Source organism: Akebia trifoliata, chromosome 1 (assembly GCF_017979445.1).
Source record: "Akebia trifoliata isolate Shusen 1 chromosome 1, ASM1797944v1, whole genome shotgun sequence".
NCBI lineage: Eukaryota > Viridiplantae > Streptophyta > Magnoliopsida > Ranunculales > Lardizabalaceae > Akebia > Akebia trifoliata.
This window is the reverse complement of record NC_141375.1, coordinates 4,266,673-4,293,783: the sequence shown is the minus strand read 5'-3', so window position 1 is coordinate 4,293,783 and position 27,111 is coordinate 4,266,673. Positions and strand designations below refer to the sequence as shown.

Here is a 27,111-nt window from a genome sequence, read left to right as displayed (position 1 = left end):
TCCTTCTCCCCTCTCTCATCTTTCCCTTACGTTTTAAGAAAATCGAGAAACGTTTTACGTTTCTCATCTTTGTCTCCAAGTGTCTCACTCAAGCGACCCACTGTCGCAGCTCTCCTCTCTCATCTTTTCCTCTGTCGCAGAGATCCCTTCCCTCTCGATCAAGTGATCCACTGTCGTAGCTCGCTACGTCCCTTGCTCTCCGCCATTAACGACTAATTAAGGTATCAATTTTTTTGTTTGTCTCTTTTATTACTGATTTTACTGTAAATCAAGTAGTTGTTTCTTTGGATCTGCTCTCATGAGGTACAAATTTTAGTTTAATTTAGAGAAAGACATTCTTCTGTTTCAGCTTATAAATTTTATCATTTTTTATTAAATGGGGAGCTATTTTTTCTAGACAAAGGAGAGAAGAACCCATATATCGCTTAAATTATGAAAATGAAAGAAAAAAAAAACAAAAAATCCTCAAATTTCAATATCTCAGACACTCGAGAAACCCTGGATTTTGGAGGATTATTGGGCAATTCATCGAAAAATTGTAGTATTATATTACTGTCGCATTGGCTTGCTTTTAAAAATTAAGGATGGTGTTTATTTCCATTTGAAAATGATGGGTTTTAATGATTGTTGTGCTATGTGCGGCAATAATGATGAACAGTATGAAAAGAAGAAAAAAATGAGAAAGAAAAAAAACACATAGATTTAACGTGGTTCAGCGGTGTGCCTACATTCTTCCAGTGTCTTGCTCATCGACTGCTAGTTCGGGCTTTCTTAAATGTACATTTTGCTTCTACTTTATACTTCACAGCCTGGAAGTGTTCCTTGAGTTCTCTAACAATTTTTTCTTCTTCTTCTTGTATATTGTTCGTGTTATTTTGGTTTCAGATGTAAGTTAATTTTGTCCTAGGATTGTTTGTTGAACTTTGTGAAAATTTTTGTGAATGTACCAATCTTTGCTGACTACCAAGTATTGGTAGGGTCTTAGGAGTGAAATCTATACTGGAGAGAATACACTAGTAACTAATATCTTTCCATCAGCCTCTAAGAACTAATTTGTGTATTTGGAAAATTCTGGTTCCCAATTTCTTAAGAAAATTTAAAGCTGTGAACTCTGTGATTTCTCTCATTTAAGTTCAACAATTGGGATTAGAGAGTAATATATAAATTACCCGTGATAATTTCATCATCAATATGATCTACATCATAAAAAAGAAATGCTAGTATGTAGAAGAGATTAGAGTAATAGGTCACATGTGATGTAGTTTTTTTCTCAATTCTAATCATTATTTAGCCTAGGTGCTTTTACTCTTGCTCATCAAGCGTCTTCAAGGCAATTGTCTTGGCTATCCCATCACAAAATCCATTAAAATATCAATCTATGGGGTTGTTGGGACTGGTAGTTGCAAGTGTGGCCTCATGTTTTATGTTGGTCTTTTAGACACGAAAATTCGACATTTGGTTGTGTATCAAGTCGCATCCTTCTTCATTTTAGCCAAAATTATTTTTCAGCTCCCATAAGCCATGTTTTGTTGTTTTACTGTGATAGAGTATATATATGGTTTTATTTGGCTACCTTTTAAGTTTTAATGACATAATTTTTTTTACACTAGTTGTCAACCTCTCACAATCCTTCTACATCTTGGTTTGATACCATCAATTCAATCCTAGGGCTTGTAGGTAGAGATGAATTCATGGCGTAGCAACTCCTATGGTCATATGATATCACCAATGTACGTGTGTATTATATTATATAATACTTAATGAAGAATTCCATTGTAGTTAAATCATAGAGTAGTGGAACCAAAATAATTGCAATGCAAGAATCATTGAGGAATGCATTTAAAATAGACATCGGTCATTAACACCCATTGAAAAGAACTTGTATGCTTGCCATGGTTTCAATCTACACTTTGCACTAGTAACCAAGATGAAATCGTTGTTTGAAAAGATCTCTAGAAATGTTTTTAGATATGGAACTTAGTAGGAATATTAACACCTATTGGAAAGAACTTGTATGATTGCCATGTGTTTTTTTGAATGTTAATGTGTATGAGATGTTGTATGGATGTTAGATTGTGTATTATGCAGGTATTTTTTTTATCAGAAAAATTTTATATGTCTATTTTTAAGAGGAGATGCTGTCAAAATTTCGATAGAATTATAAAATTTATAAATTTATTTAAATTGAAAATAATTATTTTTTAATTTTTAAATATAAATTTATTATATATAGTGTAATTATATATTTATTAAGGTATTCTGATCATTTTTTGTACATTCTAGGTGCATTATCAACATTAAGGGTATTCTGGTCATTTTATCAGAATCCAGTAATAAAAAGCTGTCAAACGAACAAGCTTTTCTGGCTTTGTGTTTCTGTAACAAACAAGCTTACGTTGAATGTAGCTTTTCAGGCTCTAGGCTTCTGCTTATTTCAGAAGCCAGCTTTTGGAGCTGAAGCTGGCTTCTGTAAAGAACAGAAATTAGTATCTTGTCCTTATCGGCCAACTCTTTCCTAAGACCTAAATCTAATGATCCCAGTTGAAAATATGTTCCTTACCATAGTCCAAATGAAAAAATTTAGTAGTATGTGAGTTGTGTGGGTACATTAGTAAAGGTGGTATTGCACGTCAAAAACAACATTTAGTATATATGTTGAGATCAAATGCTAGGGCATGTGAAAAAGTTATTCATCGAAATCCGAAAGAAACTAATGGAGTAGATGGACAAGATTAAAAAAAAAAGCAAGATGATGGCATAAATCTAGAAAGTTCTATGAAAAGTGGTGGTCAAGAGGATGGTGATGATGATGATATCATTGCTTACGACACCCTTCCTATGTCAACGAGACGTAGTAGACCACCGGTTCCACCACCACTATCTCAAAGAGTTTCTAAAAGATTTCATGACCATGTTCCAATGTATAAGTGATGTAGACCACATCCAGATGTGATCGACCAAAGAGGGAAAGGTAAAGATCCATATCAAACCACCATTGAACATAACACCAAAGATAGGAAAACTACCATTCAATATATAGTCAAATGATTATATCAAGTTATAATTACATTTAACACTGTCAAATTAAAGAGCTTCAAAGTAATGGTGGAGGCAATAGGTCAATTTGGATCTAGCCTCAAGCCACCTTCTTATCATGAAATAAGAGTCATGTCTTAAGGAAGAAGTGAAGTTCACCCATGGGTTAATCAATGGATATCGAGAATCATAGAAAACCTATGGGTGCACTCTGATGGCTGATGGATAGACCGATATAACTGATTAATCAATAATTAACTTTTTAATTAATTGTTTGACCAGAACAATATTCCTCAAATTCATAGGTGCATCAACCCATTCTCACACGGCTAAGTATATTTTTCAATTGTTAGATAAAATAATTAAGAAAATTGGTGAGGGCAACGTTGTTCAAGTTGTAACGGACAACGTAACTATATATACGGTTCCAGATTGCCTTTTAATGGATAAACGCTCCCATTTGTATTGATCTCCATGTGCAACACATTGCATATACTTAATTTTGGAAGACATAGGTAAATTGCATATCAACACTATTGCTAAAGGTAGAAAGGTTATTGTATTTATATACAAGCATGCATTGTTAATCCAACAAATGAAAGCACTTATAGGTGAAAATCTAATTAGGAATCCAATCACTCAATTTGCAACGGCCTTCTTGACACTACAAAACCTACACGAGAAAAGGTTGAACTTAGAACCTTTGTAGTGTCAACCGAATGAAACAATGGGTCTTGGTAAAAAAATATCAATGGAAAATTAGTTGTCCAGATTATCCTGTTCCAAATTTTTTGGACAGGTGTCACAAAGACCCTAAATAATGTCATGCCATTAGTCTCTATTCTTTGGTTAGTATGGAGTACATTTACGATGTAGTCGAAAAAGATATCGAAACGATTAAGTACACCAATATCGTAAAAAAAATTATAGAAGTGTTATTGATATTATTTATAAGAGATGGGACAATCAAATGAAATCTCCATTATATTCAGCCACTTACATCTTTAATCCAGTTATATATTTTCAATTTGCCAATCAAGATAAGGCGGATTCGATGCATGTGGTTGGATTTCTTGACGTGTTGGAAAGAATAGTCTCTAATCAAGCATAACAAGATGCAATATCAACATAGTTGGATTGTTACAAGAATAGCAAAGGAATCTTTGGAAAAGATATAGTAAAAAAAAAAATATAAAACAAGGACAATTTCAAGTTAAGTAAAAAAATTAATATTTAAATTTAGCCATTAGTAAATTTAACTTAATTATTTGTCATCTTATTATCACTATTCTAATTATACTCCTTTAGTGCTATTAAATTAATATGAGTCATGATAATCTAACACTCCCAGCTAACAAACGCCCCCATCACAAAGTCGTAGATCATTTGCCTCAAGATACACACAAAAAGATTTTATGATTTGACATATCTCAAGGCAAATGATCTACGATTCTGTGATGGGGGTGCAGAAAATCATTACTCAATTAATTATTAGTGCTAGTAATAGTACAATGCACACATGTAAGCCCTACTCCATTAAATGTATAAATGGTACACAATTTTTTCATATTGTTTTTGCTAGTCAAGGCGTTCTAATATTGTTTGAAACAGTACTGCCACTAACGTCATTGAAGTTCCTTCAAGGGTAACAAAATAATTGGAAATGCCAATGTGATAACCCAGTATCAAAGATCATCGAAGTAATGGTCCATAGGTTGGAATGAGATGACAATACTCCAACCTATCGATTATACACCATAATTTTTTTTATAAGTATAATTTTATTAAAAAGAGAAATAGGAGGCCGAGATGACCCCCTTACACAAACAAAAGAAAGGCAGAAAAGCATAAAAACAAGGCAATACAACCAAAAAGATCAAAGAAAACTCCCAACCCGAGCAACCCATCACATAACTCATCCCACTCGAATGTGAAATCCTCAACACGAATTCCATCAAAATCTTTACTCCGCTTGCACCAGAAAAATTGCAAACCCAGTCCAAGGTCACTTTTTTGAAGGACTTTTTCTCTCCCTGAAACACCCTCCTGTTTCTCTCTCTCTCCAAAAGCCCTCAACAAACTGCAAATTCTGTACCGTCGCCATGACCTAAGTTCCTTTGTAAAAGTAATAAGCTATGATGTGCAACATTCTACTGAAAAACAAAACCCTAAACAGAATAGCCACTCAAGTTTTAGAATGCATGCTAATTTGTCTTCACAGGTTACAAGCTTTTAAGTTCGAAATGGTAATAGTCAACATGAGTAAACAAAGCATCTGTGGGCATCATCTTACCTCGAGGCATTATCATTGTAAATTTTTGCTACTTGTGCAAAGTTCAAGGCAAATCTGTGGATCAAATTTTAATTCATTGTTGTTTTGAAACAGCTACTTGATCCAATTTCTTCTGCCTTATGCCGTGGGTTCTTCCTAAACCATTTTTCCTCCTTTTCCAAAGTTGGTGCCATCCCCTTCTAGACCATGTAAGATGATCCTAATCCTATGGAACCTTATTTTGTTTGCAATATGTTGGGGCATTTGAAATGAGGTAAAATAGACGATTTTTGTATGGTAAGAAGTGTGTAGACAAGGACATCATCATAAACACCATGCTCTATTTATTGTTTCTTTCTTTTCCCTCCATTAATTTCCCTTGGTCCTTGTGTGATGGTCTTCTTGATCTCGTCGAAGCTTTCTGTTTTTCCTACAATTCTAAAGAAATTATATACCTTGTAAAAAGAGAATCCAAATCAACATGAAAAAGAACAAATTTCCATACTAAAAAAGAGAACTTAGCTTATATAAGCTACAACTTTTGTCATAGTAGAAATTATTCAAGCAACATCATATTCTTAAAACTTGCAATCAAATGCTACAAAATGTTGAGGCAAGCAGACTGCAAATCCTTGTACCTTACCAAAATTTTTCCCCGATTTCAGCATAACAGAATTAAAACAACAAGAACAAAACCAATCTTTGGGATAAAGCTTTGTTGACAACAGCAACAGCAACAACTAAACCAAATAAATAGAAGAGACAGAACAAAAATACACTTACAAAAGTCGGTAAGTAGAATCCTAATTCCAATCCTTACTCAACAAATATTTCTTTAAAACATCCATCACTGACCCAAAATCCGCCTTCACGTTCACGGGCGGGTTAGCAAACCGACAAGCCATGTCTGGGATATTCTTCGAGTGGTAGTCAATCTTGGATTGTGTGAACTTCAGTCCATGGGCAGTGCTGACCACTACTGTCCGATCCGTAGGGCTAATAACCCCACTATTCCTAAGTTTAATCAATGCCGACAATGCAACACCCGTATGAGGACATATAAACATCCCCGTAAGATCCGCTTGCATCATTGCATCCATTAGTTCTTCCTCCGTCGCTTCCTCAACAATCCCATTTGAGTTCTGAAGAGCAAACACTGCTCTATCGATAGAAACCGGATCTCCAATTTGAATTGCGGACGCAAACGTAGTATTGGCTTTCACTGGCTTGAAATCCGCCTCCCACCCAGACTTGTAATGAAGGTAAAGCGGATTAGCATTTGCAGCTTGAGCGCAAACAAGCCGCGGAAGCCGATCAACAAGCCCTAATTCTTTGCACATTTGAAAACCTTTATAAAAAGCGTAAATATTTCCAAGATTTCCCCCGGGAACAATAACCCACTCGGGTACTTCCCAATCAAATTGCTGCAATATCTCGATTGCAGCCGTTTTCTGCCCTTCAAGCCTCAAACTATTCAAAGAATTCGCAAGATAAATTGGTAATTCGGCCGTAACTTCTCGAATTAACTGCATACATCCATCAAAATCCGTATCGAGACTCAAAACAAATGCGCCATTCGCAATGGGTTGAACCAATTGTGCAATTGAGATCCGATTCGCAGGGAGGAACACAATTGCGGGTATCCCCGCCGCAGCACAATAAGCCGAGAGAGCGGCTGAGGTGTCTCCGGTCGAAGCACACCCAACACCCACAACAGGTCGGTTCAGTTTCCTCAAACGGTTAACCTGACTGACTAAAACGGTCATACCCAAATCCTTAAAACTACCAGTATGACTAATCCCACAATTTTTGACCCATAAATCATTCATACCAAGAATTTCTTTACCAAATCTTTCAGCCCAAAAGAGATTTGAATTACCTTCAAAGGCGCTAACGATGTGATCACTATCGATTTCGGGGAGAACCCATTCTTTTTTGCTCCAAACACCAGATCCGTAAGGCCATGTGGTCTTTCCAATCCTGGAATCAAAGAGATTTTTCCAATACTGGCCATCGAATTTCTTGAGAGCATCTATGTCGTGTTGGACATCGAGGAGACCACCTGATCGGCTTCGATAGACGATTTCGTCTAGTGGGTAGGATTCTGTTGAAGATGGGTGGGCATTAAAGGGGACGTATTTGGCGGAGAAGCCATGATTAGAGTTTGAGGAGTTGTGGCGATGGGCTTCTTCGCGAATGTTTTCTTGTGCGGGACGACGATGTTTTAGGGTTGTTGGTAATGAAGGGTTGGTGATTGGAGATGATTCAGGGGAAGTTGATGGGGTAACGCAGGATTTGATGGAGAGAGAATTCGGTTGATTTCTAGGGTTTGTACGGATGGATTGGGATTTGGGTATCAGAGAGGAGGGAGAAGCATGGAACAGCGAAGATACAGTCATTCTCTCTCTGTCTCTCTGTTTCTCTGTCTCTCTCTCTCTGTGGGAAAGAAAGAATTGGGAAGTGGTGATTAGGGTTTGAGGGTTTGGCAATGGAGAGAGTACTTCCAGATTGCACCCCAGCAACCTAAAGATGGCACCAGTTGGACTAGTTGCACACCACTCATTACCAATTGCACTTAAAAAAAAACCATTGCCCTTTATTTGTATGATTGCACTCCTAAAAAATAAAAAAAGATTGCATTTCTGTTTCGTTTTTTTTTTCTCTTCTTTAACCATATCTACTAAAATTATTGCTTATTCAAAAGAGTCATAATAATATGACTCGCTAGGTGGCACACTCAAAGGACTCTATGATATGGACAAGTAGGAATAGTTAGTTAGATATAACCGTCAATGTTTGGCATACTCTCTCTCTCTATATATGGTAATCTATTCTGGGAGTTTCTACCATTTTGAAAAATGCAGCAGTGATACATTTTGTAATATATTCCTTGATCTCATTTTATCAACTCAGTATCTATTATGTGTCGGATAATATCCAAGCTTGCACTTAACATATCCTCACATGATCAAGTCTTTTGAAGTTTCCGAGTAAATTCATTATCCCCTCGTGTTCCTCTAAGGATAGGATGATTTCTATTTTGATTTTTTTGAAAATTAGTTTTTGTTCCGAAGTCAAATGACCTTTGTTTTCATGATTAAAACTCGAGTCCGGCCATTATCTTTTTGTTTAAGAAAGAAATCTATATGTATGGAGAGAGAGAGAAAGAGAGAGTATATGTCAAACATTGGCGGTTATATCTAACTAAGTATCCCTACTTGTCCATATCATAGAGTCCTTTGAGTGTGCTACCTAGTGAGTCATATTATCACGACTCTTTTGAATAAGCAATAATTTTAGTAGATATGGTTAAAGAAGAGAAAAAAAAATGAAACAAAAATGCAACCTTTTTTTATTTTTCGTGAGAATGATCTCCACACCGTAGAGATCATTCTCACAAAAATCAACCCATTCTAAAACTTGTTTGCCATTTACGACAAAACTTTGTCTATTGAATGCTATTTATTATATATGGGTCAAGTTTGGGAGTCAACACGTTTGTCTTATGTGACTTAAAAGTTTCGGATTGAGTTGATTTTTTGTGAGGATTATCCTCACCAAAAATCAATCAAATATGAAATTTCTAAGTTCATCAAAAGTGATTTACAAAATTTTGATAAAAAAACGACGACTCACAATTCTAAACCACTTTTGATGGATTAAGAAGTTTCAAATTTGACTGATTTTTGTTAAGGATGATCTCCTCACCATAGAAATCATCCTTACAAAAAATCAGCTTAATCCAAAACTTTTAAGGCACATAGGACAAACATGTTGATTCCCTAACGTTAGTTCCCAAATGCCACCCTATATATATATATATATATATATGGGTCGCGTTATTACGACCCCCTTTGCGACACACCTTTTTGTCTTATATGGGCAAAAATGTTTGAAATGGGCTGATTTTTTGTGAGGATGATCTCTGTGATGAGGGGATCATCCTGGCAAAAAATCATCCCATTCCAAAACTTCTAACCCCATCAAAATTGATTTACAAAAATTGGATGGTCTAAAATTTTTCAACAAAAATTGGACGGTCTAGAAGTTTCATAATGAGCTGATTTTTGGCAAGGATGATCTCCTCACCACAAAGATCATCCTCACAAAAAATCAGCCCATTCCAAACATTTTTACCCATATAAGACAAAACGCGTTGTCTATATGTGTGTTGAAATGGTTGTCGTTTGAACCTGACCCATATATATATATGGGTCACGTTCCTGAGACTCATATTGAGACTCACATTGCGACACACCGTTTTGTCTTATATGGGAAAAAATGTTTGGAATGAGCTGATTTTTTGTGAGGATGATCTCTGTGATGAGGGGATCATCCTGGCAAAAAATCATCCCATTCCAAAACTTCTAACCCCATCAAAATTGATTTACAAAAATTGGACGGTCTATAATTTTTCAACAAAAATTGGACGGTCTAGAAGTTTCATAATGAGCTGATTTTTGGCAAGGATGATCTCCTCACCATAGAGATCATCCTCACAAAAAATCAGCCCATTCCAAATATTTTTGCCCATATAAGACAAAATGGTGTGTTGCAATGTGAGTCCCAATATGAGTCTTAGGAACGCTGTTCTATATATATATATAGGGTAGCGTTCAATGGCTAATTCTTTGGCAAAACATTTTTCAAAACATGAGTTAGAAGTTTTGGAATGGGCTGATTTTTGGTGAGGATGATCTCTACGATGAGGAGATCATCCTCACCAAAAATCAGCCCATTCAAAAACTTCTAACCCATGTTTACAAGTTGAAAAATCGTGGACCGTCCATTTTTTGTAAACTATTTTTGATGGGGTTAGAAGTTTTGGAATGAGCTAATTTTTTGTGAGGATGATCTCCTCACCATAGAGATCCTCCTCACCAAAAATCAGCCTATTCCAAAACTTCTAACTTATGTTTTGAAAAATGTTTTGTCAAAAAATTAGTCTTTGAACGCCACCCTATATATATATATATATATAGGGTGGCGTTCAAAGACTAATTTTTTGGCAAAACATTTTTCAAAACATGAGTTAGAAGTTTTGGAATGAAATGATTTTTGGTGAGGATGATCTTTACAGTGAGGAGATCATCCTCACCAAAAATTAGCTCATTCCAAAACTTCTAACCCCATCAAAAATAGTTTACAAAAAATGGACGGTCCACGATTTTTCAACTTGTAAACATGGGTTAGCAGTTTTTGAATGGGCTGATTTTTGGTGAGGATGATCTCCTCATCATAGAGATCATCCTCACCAAAAATCAGCCCATTCCAAAACTTCTAACTCATGTTTTGAAAAATGTTTTGTCAAAATATATATTTCTTGTTAAAGTTAAGTCTTATATGGGTTAAAAGTTTCATAATAGGCTGATTTTTAGTGAGGTTGATCTCTATGGTGAGGAGATAATCGTCACAAATAATCACCCCTTCTGAAACTTCTAAATCTATCAAAAACGGTTTTAAATTAACAATTCATAATTCTTCAACTTAAAAAATAAGATTAGAAGTTTTTGAATAGATTGATTTTACTTTTTTTGGTGAGGACGATCTCCTCACCATAGAGATCACTCTCTCAAAAAAAATAAACCCATTCGAAACTTCTAAGACATATAGGACCAAACACTTTGACTATTGAATCCGACCCTTTATATAACGAGAAAAAAATGAAGTGGAAAGTCTCCTTGCACCCAAACAAAAATATCTATCTTTTATTGGGGTGCCCAGGGCTACTTGCAAAGGTTAATTTATTGGCTAATAATTGAATTTCCACCAAGAAATAACTTGTTTGTGAAAAGCTTGTCGTTTGATTTTTTTTGCTAACAGGAATTAAAATATTAGTTTGGGGGCACACATCAATCATCTTGATAATTGATTCATATCATACAATTTAGATATATTGGGTGTTTTGTGAATACACCGATGAAAAATCTTCGAGTTGCAAATTGGTTAAATAAAATAAGAATTACTATTATGCTTATTGGTGCATGTATATAATACAAACATATGTGATAAAATCTTATAAATATAAATAAATAAATAAAAAGTTGGGCCAACCCACCCCAACCACCCACCCATGAGGATAAAAGGTGGATATCTATTGTGGACAAACCCATAACCTAAAAACCTATTTCTAAAAACTTAAATAAAATAAAATAAAAAAAAAAACCATCAACAGGTCAAAAAGAGAAAAAAGAAAAAGAATTTTTTTTTTTGAAACGGATAGAGAGCGAAACTATGATAAGGGAAAAAAAAGGGCAAAATACCTTAACACTATTTCCTAAAATAACCTAAAAGTCTTGAATGAGAAACTAAGGGTCTACTTGAATTCGTAGAAAATGGAAGTCTAATAAATTCAAAATCTAAGAGAAAATTATCTTGGAACAATGAGTAGAGTGGAAAAGTGAAATCCACCATTGATTGAATTTTAAGAAAGAAAAAATTAATAAAAAACAAAAAAGAAGAAGAAGAATAATAAAAAGCAAAACCAAGAAGAAGAAGAGGAGGGAGATAGGCAAGAACCTACTAAGACTTATTGATTTTTTTTTTCTTCGTTGTCAAGATTTTCTAACGACTCCTAGATTAGGAGTTGGGGTTTTCACAGTCATTATTAGTCTATTTACAAGTTCTAAGGGTCTTAAATGCTTCTTTTACTACAAAATCCTTATTGAAATCTCAGTTGAAACTTACATAAATATGAAGAAGAAGAATAGGAAAAATGAGAGACAGAGGGAGAGAGGGACAACAAGGAGAGCGAATGCCATTCAGTTGGAATTACTAATCACACCCGCTTAAATTTAGAATTGCTCCTTTCACCCAACTTTCAGTTGGGTTAACATCGTAAGTGGGTACGACAAGCAATAAAGTGGGTGCAAATAGTGTGCCCCTTTATTAAATTACTTTCATTTGTTTTCATAAAAATAAAAAACCTTCACAAAAATCGATAGTTCACAGACTAATCCAATTTTGTTACACAATTTGATTGGAGGCATCACAATAACTAAGTTTAGATTTCACAATTGTTTGGTGGGGGTCAATTCAAATTCTTTGAAGAAAAAAAATTGGAAAATTTTCAGGTGAAGTGTAGGTTGAAAAATCACCAAATTTTCAAAAAAAAAAAGTGATTTTCTTTACTTAGTTATTAATTGCCGATTTTTTTATAATAGAATCTGACTTATTCAATTTTTTTTTTTCTAAAGGAAAATGATGAATTGACTTCCTTAGACATTGCGTACCATGTTGACGTGATAGTGTGCAAAACCATAGATGTTTTCCCTTGTATCTTGAGGTAAAAAAATCTATGATTCTTTGCACACTGCCACATCATGAGTGCAATGTTGAACGCAGTGTCCCAGGAACAACTCATTTCTACAATTATTGATGGATTTTAAGATATAAGATAGGTAAAACATCATTTTATTTTATGAAAGTCACTCTATTTTTTTATATTTTCTAAGATAAACAACTCAATGTAGAAATTTTTAAAATTAAAAACCCGAAATATTCGTTTCGCCAACAGTCAAAGAAAAATTTAGAGAATTACTATTGGCACTCCAACTTTTATTTATTACATCCCAATTTCTTAAATTATTCATCACACCCCAATTAAAGATCAAAACACTCTTTAAACATTACCCAGGTTTGGCTCAAATTATAACCCCAATAAAATAAAACTTGTTCAAACAATTTCAGTAGTTGTCTACAATTATGATTGGCTCATATATATGGGAGCAGTTCAACGACCCTAAAGTTTGCCAAGCATTTTTCAAAATATGGGTGAGAAGCTTTTGAATGAGCTGATTTTTTGTGAGGATGATCTCTACAGTGAAGAGATCATCCTCTCCAAAAATCAGCTCATTTTGAAATTTCCAACCCTAGTTTACAAATTGAAGAATCGTGGACCGTCCAATTTTTGTAAATAACTTTTGATGGCGTTAGAAGTTTTGGAATAGGCTGATTTTTGTTGAGGATGATCTCCTCATCATAGAGATCATCCTCACAAAAAATCAGCCCATTCCAAATCTTCTAACCCATGTTTTGAAAAATGTTTGGCAAACTTTAGGGCCGCTAAACCACTATATATATATATATATATATAATCAATCGTTGACCTTAAAAATATAAATCTATCCAAAAGAAAAGAGTTTCTATAGGCACTTCAACTTTTACTTATTCCCAACCATTCATTTATTTTCTTTATTTTTAATTGAGGTAGGTGTAATAAGTAAAAGTTGGGGTACCAATAACAGTTCTCAAAATTTATTGGGTGAGAGGACCCAAAGAAAATTGTTGAGTGTCAATCTTTTTTTGATAAATGTGCCACATGTCATGTTTTGGAAGATGAAATATTTAAAATACTTATATATAGTTTCCCAAGCCCACTTGAGCTTCAATGACAAGGCATTTTCAATTGTTAATGAAATACACATGAAGCCTTCAAAGTACATTGGGCTTGGAAATGAAAGCAACTCATCTCTTATTTTCAGCCATTTAATTGTACCTTGAAGAGAGGGAACAACAGAATCCAATGGTCTGCAAGTGGTGTTAAATATCTGAAGGACCACAAATTTAAAGATCCAACTCGTTGGGTTGTAAATGGATCGGATTAGGATCCAATTTGGGTTTGAAGCAAAATCAATCCAATAAGAGATGCATTTAAGCCCAAATCTGATCCAATAGTTTACTATTGGTTTCTTTTATGATTTAGTAACAAAAAGTAAAGATTTTATTATAGCTCTGCAATATAAATTATATAGAATTTCAAAAATTCATGAAAATGGCTCAAAAAAGAACATGAAATCCCAGCCGTTAAGACACAAAATGCAACGATTAGGATTATCTCTTATTTTGGGCAAGGCTTCCGCACAACTTTGATAAATTTGAAAAAAGTGGTACTAAAGTTCAATAATTTATGTGAAAGATACTTCTGATAATTCTCTTAAGAAAGTAATATGGAAGAAATTTGTACTCATCGTTGAGAAATTTATATTTATCTTCCTATTTAGGTCGTCAATAAAATAAAGGAAAAATTATTTAAAGGACCCTGGTCAAGGGGTTTCTTTCTGAATAGTCACTAAGTTTTGGGTGGTACCTTAATAGTACATTTAGTAAATTTTACTTTTCTTAATAGTCCCCAAGCCTCATCTCATGTTATAATGTATTCGAAATATCTAAATTACCCTTTTCTCCTCTTCTTTACATACTTAGGATTTCCGATGGGGGTTGCGATTAATTTTGACATTTTTTTTTATTGTGAGTGACGAATGCAGAATGAATACTTTTAATTTTGAACATTTAAATGTATTTTTTCTATTTATTTCAATGATTTATAATAAAAAAATAAAGAACGAAATTGAGATTCTAAATTTTTTAAAGATTTCATCATAATTTTTTATTTGAGTGTCCATTTCACAACTATAATATATGCATTTTAAGTATTGCAATAAGATCTATCCAATATCATAATAAAAAATAAAAATGATCTCATTTACAATGTCAAACTCACCACTTAATGCCAAGTTCACCACTTATTATTGTTGAGGGCAGGGCTGTCAATAGATCGGATTAGACCCAAAATTCGATCTGTTCAGATCCGATAACTTCCAATTTGGATCGATGTTTTTGATTTCGATAAGAATCCGATCCAAAATCTTATTGGATTGGATTTGGATCAACAATGTCCTGATCTAATAATATTTTACAAATGTATATAAATTATATTATATATTTGTTGAGATGTGTGAGGTTTATTTATATTTTGTATATAAAATTAGGTTTGGCTGATCTACACCCAATCAAATTGTTAATGGATTGGGTCTGGATCTTATTATTGAGTTCCAATACTTACTGGATCGGTACCAAAGCAACTTGATCTGATTCATTGATAACTCTAGTTGAGGGCAACATTTTAAATTATTGTTGACTTCAACATTTTAAGTTATTATCGAGTTTACCATTTTTTTTATTGTTGATTGCAACATTTTAATTTATGGTCGAGTTCATCACTTAGTATCTAGTTCACTACTTTTTATTGTTGAGCTCAATAAAAGTAGTTAACTTGACACTGTAAATGTGATCCTTTTTTTTTTTTTTCCTCAATTTTTTTATTACAATATTGAATAAATCCTCTCAAAATACGTAAAATGCATATATTATAATAGTTAAATGAACACTTGGATCAAAAGTTACGATGAAATCTCTAAAAAATTTAGAATTTCAACATCATTCTTCATTTTTTATTATAAATTGTTGAAATTTTTTGAAAAAATACATTCAAATGTTTACAAATTAGAAATATTTATTCTTCATTCATCATTCAAAGTACAAAAAATCATAAAATTTGATCTCAATTCTCATTGGAAAACCCAAGTACGTGAAGAAGATGAGAAAATGGTAATTTGGATATTTAAAAAACATTACAATGTTAGATGAGGATTAAGGACTGTTAAGAAAAGAAAAGTTTAGTAAATGGACTGTTAAGACACTATCCAAAACTTAAGAGACTATTTAGAAAGAAACCTCTCGTCCAGGTCCTTAAAGTAATTTTTCCTAAAATAAATTATCAAGCGAGACCATAAAAACAATGATGGATCAACACAAAGTTTTCATTCAATTAATTCGAGAATATTCCAAGGTGTGACTTAGACAAAGACCCCTCAATTACATAGAATCAATGAATATTAATTATTTCTTCCTTAAAATGTCTAAATCCATGACTCTTGTTGGTTCTAGTATGCTAGTATTCTCTTTCATGAGGTCGGTCCCTCCATTATATTTTTCTATATCGACGACTTGATACCCAAAATAACTTTTTTGAAAAACACTTAAAATATTACATGGTTTTGAAACTTGGCTGGTTGAATGAACTCGATTTAGTTAGTACAGACTCAGGTTTTGGGAGAGTTATGGTGCTTTAAGATGCCAGTTGTCTCGCCCCTACTAGTTAGGACTTACGATCAAGAACCCTTGTCATAAAAATAAATAAATATGATTCTAATAATCCAATATTTGGAAGAATTTTTTTTTGTGTGTGTGTGTGTGGGTGTGTGTGGCTTAACTCAACTAATTGGATTGGTTTTAGTATGATTTTGAAGAAGTTATAGTCTACTTTGACAATTATACTTTTAGAATTGATTCTGGTTAAATTCATTTTCAAGTAATTAATTCTTAAAAAAATATTCTCAAGTAGAATAATTTTTCTGTCTTTTTATCTCTACATAAAGAACAATATTATATCTTTACTCAAAGTGGAGTAGATCTGATTCAACACCAACATTTGAGTGGTCACAAATGCCCTCAATTTATATTTTAATTTACTAAAATCAAGGTCATTTTAGTAAAAAAAAATCAAGAAAATTGCAACTCGCAACCATACGTACACCGGTTAGTTTTCAAAATTACAAAAAAATATCATTTTTTACTATGTAAGCTTAAAAAATACCTTGATTAATATTTTATAATACAAATAAACCCTTTTGATACGTGTGCATTTGCATATGCCATCTTCAAGTAAATCAATAATGTTCATCTATTTTAGTTAGATTGCTTAAAAATCGATTCATAAAAAATTAATGATTTTCTAACGCCCCCCCCCCCCCCCTCTTCTGACTTACGCCCTCGTCACAGAACCGTAAATCATTTGCCTCGGGATATACAAAATCACAAACTTTTCTCTTGGGTATCTCGAGGCAAATGATCTATGGTTCTGTGTTAGAGGCATAAGTCAGAGGGGGGCATCAAATTATCACGACTCTATATAAAATCAACATTTGTCCATAATTTTAAAACTTAGTACGAAATGACTCATCTTTATCTTAGAAGTTCTTGGGATGAATTATGATAATCTGACTACACCATGTGGCACACTCGATTGACTCTCCTGACATAATAAGTTCGGGAGCCTCAGATCTATAAGTCTTGGGATACACATTTTTATAGGAAGTATAATTGTGTATCCCAAGATTTATAAATCTGCGATTCTTGAACTTGTCACGTTAGGAGAGTTGATTTAGTGTGTTACGTAGAGTAGTTAGATTATCACGATTCAATTGGGGTAACTCAATGTGAATCACTCATCCAAGATTCAAGATAACTCATTGGATATTATTATGAAAATATTTTTAGGATTTATGAAAACGTGGTTCTTATTCAATTTGATTTAGTATTTTTTTTTAAAGAATTATTTTAATGATTTAAATTTTATAAATTATATAAAAATTAGATTATGTGACTCAGCATCTACAATTTCATCCTAAAACAGAAAAAAATAAAAATTATTTAAATATAAAGGTATAGTAAGTAATTAAACTATTAATAAATTATAAACCGATTTAAGTTATCTGAGTCGTTTTAATGAGATGACTTAGACGAGTCAACTCTGTATCCATGGTGGCCCAGCGAGACTGATTCCGGGTTATAAAACCATGCATGTCTGTGAGAGAGAGAGAGAGAGAGAGAGAGAGAGAGACCTTCGTGCAGAGTTGCAGTTGGTGCTTTATAGTCTTGTGGGAGGGAAAAAAGATAGAAAAAACAAACAAGTTGAGAACCGAATACTTCGGCGACAAGTTTGAAAGAAAAAGTTGAAAAAAAATGTCCAAATCCAACAACGAAGAGACTCTCGATGATGAAAATTCAATTCGAAACGTGAAGCAAAGGTTCAGAGACCAATCCAAGGTAAAGCAGAATCAATGACTTTGATTTCCAGAGTGATATTTTATTTTATTGTTTTTCTTTTTAAAGTTCAGATTTTGGGCATTTATGTAGAAAGTCGCTCAAACAAAGGAGATTTTGTCCAAACAAGCTGTTCAAACGAAGGAGATTTTGTCGAAACAAGCGGTTATAATCGCAAAACGAGCAGAAGAACACGAGCAAATTATCAACAAGGTATGTGTTTGTTTTGAATTTTTTTTTTCCGGAACCTAATGGGTGTTTGGGTAGGCTTCATCTTATATTTTAGTTTTTTTTAATCATTTGGGTTGGTAGATTGTTGGGTTTTTATTGAAATTTTGTTTTGTTTTGTTTTGTTTATTTTGGTTCTTTTGAATTGTCTGGGTGTTTGGATTATTGGGTTTTCTACATTTGGGTTGCCTTCATCTTATACTTCAGGTATTTTATCATTTGGTTTAGTAAATTTGTTGGGTTGTTATTGAAATTTCGAATTTTTTGTTTGGGTCTTTCGACCTTTCTGGATGTTTGGATTAATAGATTTTCTTCAATTGGGTTGCCTTCATCTTATATTTCAGTTATTTACCATTTGGGTTAGTAAATTTGTTGGATTTTTATTGAAAGTTTGATTTTTTTTGTTTTTGTTTTGTCTTTCGACCTTTCTGGGTGTTTGGATTAATGGGTTTTCTTCATTTGGGTTGCCTTCATCTTATATTTCAGGTATTTTGTCATTTGGGTTGGTAAATTTGTTGGGATTTTATTGAAATTTAAAATTTTTTGTTTGGGTTTTTCAACTTTTATGGGTGTTTGGATTAATGGGTTTTCTTCATTTGGATTGCCTTCATATTATATTTCAGATATTTTGTCATTTGGGTTAGTAAATTTGTTGGGTTTTTATTGAAAATTTCAGTTCTTTGTTTAGATTAATGGGTTTTCTTCATCTGGATTGCCCTTATCTTATATTTCAGGTATTTTGTTATTTGAGTTAATAGATTTGGTGGGTTTTTAATGAAATTTTGATTATTTTGTCACATGGTTTCGAATTTTATGGGTATTGGGTTAATGGATTTTTTTCATTTGGACTTATTTTATCTTATATTTAATGTTTTAATTAACTTTTTTGTTTGTTATTTAGGTGACTCATCTATTGGGGGTTCTTGGGTTCGGTGCACTTTGCTTCTTGTTGGGATCAAGTGAGTAAAATAGGCATCTTATTTGATAAATTGGAACGCTTATTCAAAAGGAAATATGTTTATTTATTTCTTTGTTAATTTCTGATTTTCAGGACCACAATATTTTCCGTATGCGTACTGTTTGTTGTATGTCACATTCGTTCCTCTCCGATGGATATACTATCGGTTCAAGAAATGGCATTATTATCTTCTGGTCAGCTTCGACATATCTTAAGCATTTTGGTTTTGAGTTAAATTTGTGTATTTGTTTATTTCAAAAATGTAAAGAACTTTTCTGGTGTTGAGAATATGAGTTTAATTCCGAAAATCTATCTCCATTATGCGGGGAGATTGTTGCCATTCATGAGCAAAGGTTGGTCTCTAGTTGTTGATAGGTTTATTGCTCATTGACATCTTGTTAAGCGATTGGATTAGAAGCGAAGTAGAAAAGAAAGGGAATGGTAATCTATCAAGGAATCACAGTAAAGTTTGGCTATTCTACAATTTTTTACTACTCCATGATTATATTTCCGCATTGGTCATAGTAGATTGCAAATGTTGTGGAAGTTTCCTTGTGTAGACCACGAGGAACAATATGAAATGTTGATAGTTCACGTAACCCATTTCAACCTATCCACCTATCAAGAACAACTAAGAGCATTCAAAATATGCTTCACAGGATGGTAAAATATGTTTTGTCCTAGATTAAACATCAACTATAATACTAGCAATGGAATATGGTAGAGGTTTAATTGGAGATCTAAATGTAAAAGCTTGCTCCCCGCATGTCAAGTCTGGCATTTTTCAAATGAGACTATGAGAGCCAAAGCTAGGGCTCTTCTTTAATGATTGAGGATGTTAGATTCAAACAATATTGTCTTTATAAAATTTAGATTAGAAGTGTGTATGGTAAAATAATAGGCCGGATCACTTGTGGATACTCATACGATTGCTATCAAACTTATAATAAGGCCTATATCAAAGCAAAGGGAAGAGTTTCTTTCAAGAATTAAATAATCATGAAAATAAACTCCCCTATATTGTAGGGTTTGATATAATTTTGATTTCGTTAAGTTTATGCAAGTCTCATACACCTTTGATCTATCAGGATTTCTGCTACTACGCCAATACAATTTTCTTGGTCATGCTCCTCCTGTATCCAAGAAACGAAAAGCTTTTCATGGTTTGCTTCTCCTTTGCAGAGGTAAGCGCACTATCCTGCTTTATTTTTGGCACCGTTTAGATGAAAGGTACAAGTGAGTGTTTGGGCACTCTCACTTTTGGAATGCTGTTGCAGGGACCATTAGCGTGGGCATTGATTGTTTGGCGCTGTAGCCTGGTTTTCAGTTCCTTTGACAAAATTGTTAGTGTCTTGATACATCTTTTACCTGGTGAGCTCGGTCTTTTTCTCTAGTAGTAGTGTTCTTTACGAATAAATCTATTCCTGAACTTAAAAAAGCATGCTGTTCCTCCTCTGTTCCCTATGCAATAGGGACACTATATTTTCTAAAAATTCACCGTGTTCAACATCTTTCTTACTCATGTGTCTGATGCATGCCAACACACTTTTTTTTCCAACAAATCTAACTTATTCCCATATTTGATTTTTGATTGTTATTTATACGAGTTTAGTGTATATTACTTTGTCTAAAAACATTATTTCTGTAGTGTATGCATATTACATATGTTTCAGTGTGTAAAATTTTTGGGGTTTAGGGTGTTTGACACATCGTCTCAGCCTCAGAGACTGACACTCATGTATGTGTCTTTGATACATGCCTGTGATCACGTTATATTGAGTCTTTCCCATATAGATTATTGGGTTCTTTAGCTACTACTTTTTCTATTTGTCAATTCCATGTAAAATTCTAATTCATATGGCATGAAATATATACCGTTGTAGTAGGAACCACCACCTAGTAACTATTGGTTGGAAAAGGAATCTTGAATGAGAACAAGAGCTTCTGCATACTCATGACTAGTAACTCCTGTAAAGTTTATTTGAATGGAAGTATTGAGCACGGTTCTTCCAATTATTTCTATTTTTGTTTCCTGCATAGTAATTAAGTTTCAACCTAGATTTTTAAGCCATCTTTGAAAGTCTAGTAAAATTGACTCTTTCCTGAGATGCTGCATTTTTAATATTACATGTCATTGAATTAAGTTATTGCTTAACTTATTGTGTTGAATCAGCCACTAGAGCTTCTTTGTGAATTTGTGGTTGACCATACTTTGCTTCAATTATCTTTTTCTTACTCACTTTGGCTAGCACAAAGATTTCCCAACAAAGGTTCCTGTTTCTGTTAAACCGTCTTTCTTCTTACATGGAGATCTGAGTCATCTTTCCATCTTTTCCTTTTATCCATTCTCTCTCGACTGTGGTGTCTCACTCATAATATTCATTGAATGTAATCACCTATCAGACGGGATTGATGTTGGCAATTGTGATCCCCACCTTCCCCTTCTCTAGTATTTAGTTATAGTATTGTTCTTGTTGAAACTTTCATAGACCATGCTTTATACATCATCTTTTTATATTGTTATACAGGACTAGCAGAATTTCATTTTTGTTGTCAATTTAGGACTTAGGTTTCCTAAATTGCTCTCCACTGGTTTAATTTGTACATCATTTTGTTCTTGTTTCAAAAGGCGGAGTTTTCATCTTTTATTTATTAGCAAGATCAGTGATTTGGAATCTAATTTGTAATTGATTTACAAATTAGACGTCTGAAACGTAGTTCAGTGCAAAATGACATGTGGCAAAAGACAAATAAAAGAATTTTTTTTTTCTAGAAATATAACAAAATATTAAGGACCCGAAACAGCCTTTTTAATTTCTAGGGGATCAAAGTTACGAAAGTATTGTTTGAACAATAATCAAGAAGTCTTTGATCACCCTCATGAGGCCATCTTTCAATGTGTCCTACAAAGTTTGAAAAATTCCATTGAAAAACCATATGGTCCCAGGGATTTATCACCATAAAAGCTAGAGATTGACTGCTACCTTGAAAGGCCTTGCAATCCATACTTGTTGCTATGAAAGAATACCATTCAACTGTATTTGATCAAGTCATGGTCACAAAACATTCTCCTCTGAGTACAAATTCTTATAAAAAAATCTACTATCCGTTCATTGATGATCTCCTCTTCTTCCAACCATGAGCCATTAATCTTTAACTTGGATGTGAAATTTGATCTCCTTTGACTTAATGTTATTTTATGGAATAATTTTGTGTTATTTTCACCCTCCTTTAACCACTTCACCATTGATTTTTTTGTTTCCAACTTATTCTCCATATTGTCATTACCCTTTGATATTTTTCCTTAGGATTAACTGATGCAAGACATTAACCAATACTCCAATGAGGAGCATGAGATTAGCCTAGAGTACCCGGTCAAGCTCTCTCCTTAGTGGGTCCCACCTCATGGACCACCCCACCATCGGGCTCCACCTCTCTGGCCACCCCCATCACAAGGTCCCACTTCTTTAGCCACCCTGCCCAACGTGGAGATGCCCCTGCATTATCCACCTATGCCGAGGAGGAGACTTGAGCATGAGAACTACTCTAGGTTATGAGATAAAGGAGTTAATTTCACGCTCCTCATCAGTCACGGCTAAGTGGGGACCACCCACTAAGGGGATGGGTTTTGATGGGTACCCTGAGTTATGATATAAATGTATTAATGTCACACTCCCATCAATCTCAACTTTTATGGAGTATTTTTTTACTATCATACGTTAAATGATATTAGAGCAGGTTTCGTGTTCAAATCTCCTTCTCAACATGGGTGGATGATGCAAGGGTATCTCCACACAAGGAGGAGTGGCCCACGAGGTGGGACCTTGTGATAGGGCTGGTTCATGAGGTGGCACCTATTGGTGGGATTGTCCATGAGGTGGGATCCACTAAGCGAAGGGCTGAATAAGGTAATCTAGGCTATGAGATAAAGGAATTAATCTCCCGTTCTTCATCAATAACAATTGTTGTGGAGAATTGGTCAATGTTTTGCATCAGGTGGTCTAGATCCACGAGAGAGAGAGGGAAGGGGGGGGGGGGGGGGCGGTGTTTTGACCTGGTACTTTAGGCTATGAGATAAAAGAATTACTCTCATGCTCCTCACTTGTTCTTCATCAATCGTAATTGTTGTGAAGTATTTGTCAATGTCTTGCATCAGGTGGTCTATGAGGTGGGATCCACTAAAAGGGAGGGCTTGACTGGGTACTTTGGGCTATGAGATAAAGGAATTAATCTCACGCTCCTTATCAGTTGTGATTTTTGTGGAGTATTAGTCAATCTTTTATGTCAAATGGTATTAGTGTCAAGTTTCATGTTCAAGTCTCCTTTGCAGCGTGGATGATGCAGGGGCATCTCCATGCTGGGTAGGGTGGCCCCATGAAGTGTGATCCACTGAGGGGGGAGAGCTTTATTGGGTACTCTGGGCTATGAGAGGAAAGAATTAATCTCACTCTCCTTTGGGGCTTTTGTGAAGTATTGGTTGATGTCATACGTAAAATGATATCATAGCAGGTCTTGTGTTCAAGTCTCCCCTTCAGCGTGGCTGAATGGTGCAAGGGCATCTCCATGTTGGTTAGGGTGATCCACGAGGTGGGACCATTGATGGGGGTGACCCACGAGGTGAGGCCCATGAGGTGGGACCCACTAAAGAGGGGAACTGGGTACTTTGGATAATGAGGTAAAGGAATTAATCTCATGTTCCTCATCAATCGGCTTTTGTGGAGTGTTGGTTAATGTCATGCGTCATTAACCCTTTCCACATTCTCTTCAACTGATATATCTCTATCTTTCTCTTTCTTCTCAAGCTTTCGAATCTCCCCTTGCATCTCCTTCTTGCTTTACCGAATGATTCCCTATTCCAAACTTTCAACTACTCCTTAATGACTTTTAACTTACACTGGAATATGTACCCTGGCCTAACTGTGAAAGATAGGTTCCATCATTCATGTATCATTTCCTTTAAATTATGATTTAGAAGCCACATATTTTTGAAGTGGAATGGACTGGATCATCAGTTCACCAATCCAACTGGTAGGGTAACCGAACAATGATCTACTGCCAGATTAGGGATAGTTATCTGAACAATTGAGTGTAAATTTATTGTCTAAAACATTCAAAAAAAATTTTTTGGGGGAAGGTTAAACATTCAACTTTGTCTGTACGAAATGAACCAAAACAGGAATTGTGTAAGGCTGTTTGTAAAAAGTGGGGGTCATTTGAGGGTTGGAAACTATTAACTGCAAACCTGAAGGCTGAAGCCTAACCAAGGTAACCAGCAAACCAGGTGAATGATGTGTTAATATCATGAGAGGCCTAATTAATATTATTGCTTTCACTGTTGAATAGGGGCTGTACCCCAATATTCCGTTATCTTTCATATGGAGTAGGATTTTGAATAGGGGCAGTACCCCAGTATTCCATTCTACCTTTTGCCAATAATAAATGTAGCTAGGCTCCTTCACCATAAAATGGAAGTTACATGTTGTCTATGGTTCTATTGTAAAGTGAGTTATAAACACAGGAGACAAAAAATATATATATATATCTATATATATATATATATATATATATATATATATATATATATATTTGTTTATATCTCATTCATTCATTCATTCATTCATCAATTGTTAATCTCTTAGATTCCTACAGTTTTTAATCTTTGTCTTGTGGAAACTTTTATTGCTACTAACTACACTCATAAGATTTTGATGACTAATTCAAGAAATGTTGTTATAGAGTTTGGGTTTCTCTTCTTTCTGCAAGCTGACACATTTGTGAATAATGTTGGTTATGTTAAAAGCTCTCTATGATTCTTGATTCGTAGCTGATGACACTGACAACTTTGTGAGACTCGGAAAATGATATTTTCAAAAAATTTGCACTAAATAAAAAATATCTTCTTATGAAATTTTCTAAGAAATCTATTACCTTTTTTTTGTGTTGCTTAGTTGATTTGCTTTGTAACCTACAAAGGGTCGCTTCATTGCAGGAATTGTTTTCTTCACTATTCGATGGTGGGATCCAGCAACATTTGAAGCCATGCACCCCAATGGGAATGCAGGTCACAGAGCTTCTTGGCCTTATGTAGAAGACAAATCCTACTTGTGGACATGGCTATTTGTCGTTCCTTTAGTTGGTTACACTCTATGGCAGATTCTATATTTTCTCATTGTTAATGTCCTACGTCGACAAAGGCTGTTGAGGGATCCCGAAGTCATGACTTCTTACAGGTTCTCTCTCTCTCTCTCTCATAGTTAGTTGATCAACTGCTATCTTTAGAGAGATTATATTGCCACACTGACTTTTTTATTTATAAAACACCAATTGATAAAATTATATGACAAACCACAAAAGGGTTCTGAAAAAAGGTGAGGGAAGAAGGGAGCAAAATGGTAATCCGACTGAAGCCAACTGTTGGTTTCTTCCTCGATCAATCTATCTGTGTTATAAATAGTCCCTTTAGAGCTCCAAGAGCTTTTCCTTGCCAATCTTCGATTTCTTCTTCGATCACTTTCTTGCCCTCATAACCAATCCCTTTTGAGCTGGAAGAGCTTTTCTCACCTTACTAGAACCAAAACCAATGAACTTATCCAAAGAAGAGAAAAAATGAGGATTAAAAATGATGGTTATTTTCCCCCTACGTACCACATACCATATTTATTTATTTATTTATTTTTTGGGTTTGAGAGGGCGTAAGCTGGACTTGAGCCCATGACTACAAAGTGGAGATCGCAATATGTCAACCAACTGAGCTATGGGTCTAAACCCAGCCATATTTACTTCGATTGTTTGGTGTATTGTAAAAAATGTTTGTGTTGCAATATATGCTCTCTTTATTTTAGAGAGCTTCTATTGCCACACCAACTTTTGTTTATGCCACCCCAAGATGTGTGCTAATTCTTTGGTGATTCACAAATGAATTGGGGTGGGCTTAGCTAAAGTTGGTGCGGCAATAGAATCCCTCTCATTTTATCCCCTAGTTCTGTATCATGATTCCCGAGTTTTGACAGGGAACTTTCGAAGAAAGCTCAAAAAGCTAATAACATATGGTGGCGTTTAAGTGGGTTACTCGGGGATCAGAACCGTGTGATCATGTATATATTGCTCCAAGGTGCATTCACCGTTACAACCATGGCACTCACCGTCCCTATCTTCTTATCATATCGCTTGCATTTGATTTTCCTAATACTCAAGGTCTCGGCTGCTACGTGGAATGGAGGTAGCTTTCTACTAGAAGTGATGCCAAGGCAAGTAATTCTCAAGGAGAAGAAGAAACTAGAGCTTCAGCCATTACCAACTCCGTCAGACCAGACTACAGCAGCTATAGAGGAAAATTCAACTGAGGCCAATCATTCCGTTGAGACTCACCAATCCGAATAGCTGTTGTGTGTATACTGTATTGTAAAATTCTGTTTTGACTTGAAAATGGAACTTTTTACGCTTTTGAATTTTGCATTGTTTGTACTGATCGATGAGTGGTATGTTTTAGAGAACAGGTATGCGTTTTGAATGAGGAACTTTTTTTTTTTAGCTCATATTATCATTAGTTGTTTGCTTCTGATATTCAAATTGAAATGTTTTGAATGGAAATTTGAACATTAGGAAGGTAGCATCTCTTTTGGTTTTTCGTTTATTCTGAAAGGTTGAGGTTCCAAGAAAAATTTCCAATCATATATAAGGGGAATGATGAGAAGATGGCAAATGGGATGTATGTGATGTTAATGTAAATTATTGCTTAAGTTATTATTGATTTGTTTTTAATATATTTATGAATCATAAAGTTCTTTTTCACATATGAAAGTGATGCAAATTTTGTTGAAATGGTTTAATGGAAAGAGTCGTGACAATCTGATGCTCCCTCTGACATGATTCCCATAACAGAATCGTAGATAATTTGCGTTGGGATACACAAGAAAAAGATTTACATACGGTTGTGTGAGGGGGAGGGGGC

At 34.5% G+C, this 27,111-nt stretch overlaps 2 protein-coding genes across 3 annotated transcripts; one reads left to right on the top strand and one right to left on the bottom strand.

Moving 5' to 3' along the window:
- Positions 1-3,536: 3,536 nt before the first annotated feature.
- Positions 3,537-7,859, bottom strand: LOC147410461 (threonine synthase, chloroplastic-like). The gene is made up of 2 exons (XM_086435646.1): positions 6,092-7,859; positions 3,537-3,709 (listed from the first exon to the last, which is right to left on the bottom strand). The coding sequence occupies exon 1, from the start codon at positions 7,705-7,707 to the stop codon at positions 6,112-6,114; it is 1,596 nt and encodes a 531-aa protein (XP_086291772.1). The 5' UTR covers positions 7,708-7,859; the 3' UTR covers positions 3,537-3,709; positions 6,092-6,111.
- A 9,883-nt stretch (positions 7,860-17,742) lies between these two features.
- LOC147410460 (glycerophosphocholine acyltransferase 1) lies at positions 17,743-26,688 on the top strand. Of its 2 annotated transcripts, XM_086435634.1 has the most exons (9): positions 17,743-17,977; positions 18,068-18,187; positions 19,104-19,161; positions 19,254-19,354; positions 20,249-20,344; positions 20,438-20,531; positions 25,150-25,390; positions 26,171-26,271; positions 26,355-26,521. In XM_086435634.1, the coding sequence occupies exons 1-9, from the start codon at positions 17,894-17,896 to the stop codon at positions 26,381-26,383; spliced, it is 924 nt and encodes a 307-aa protein (XP_086291760.1). In that variant the 5' UTR covers positions 17,743-17,893; the 3' UTR covers positions 26,384-26,521. The 2 variants fall into 2 exon arrangements, with proteins under 2 accessions (XP_086291760.1, XP_086291750.1); XM_086435624.1 differs by having other exon boundaries at positions 17,744-17,977; positions 26,171-26,688.
- The last annotated feature ends 423 nt before the right edge of the window (positions 26,689-27,111 follow it).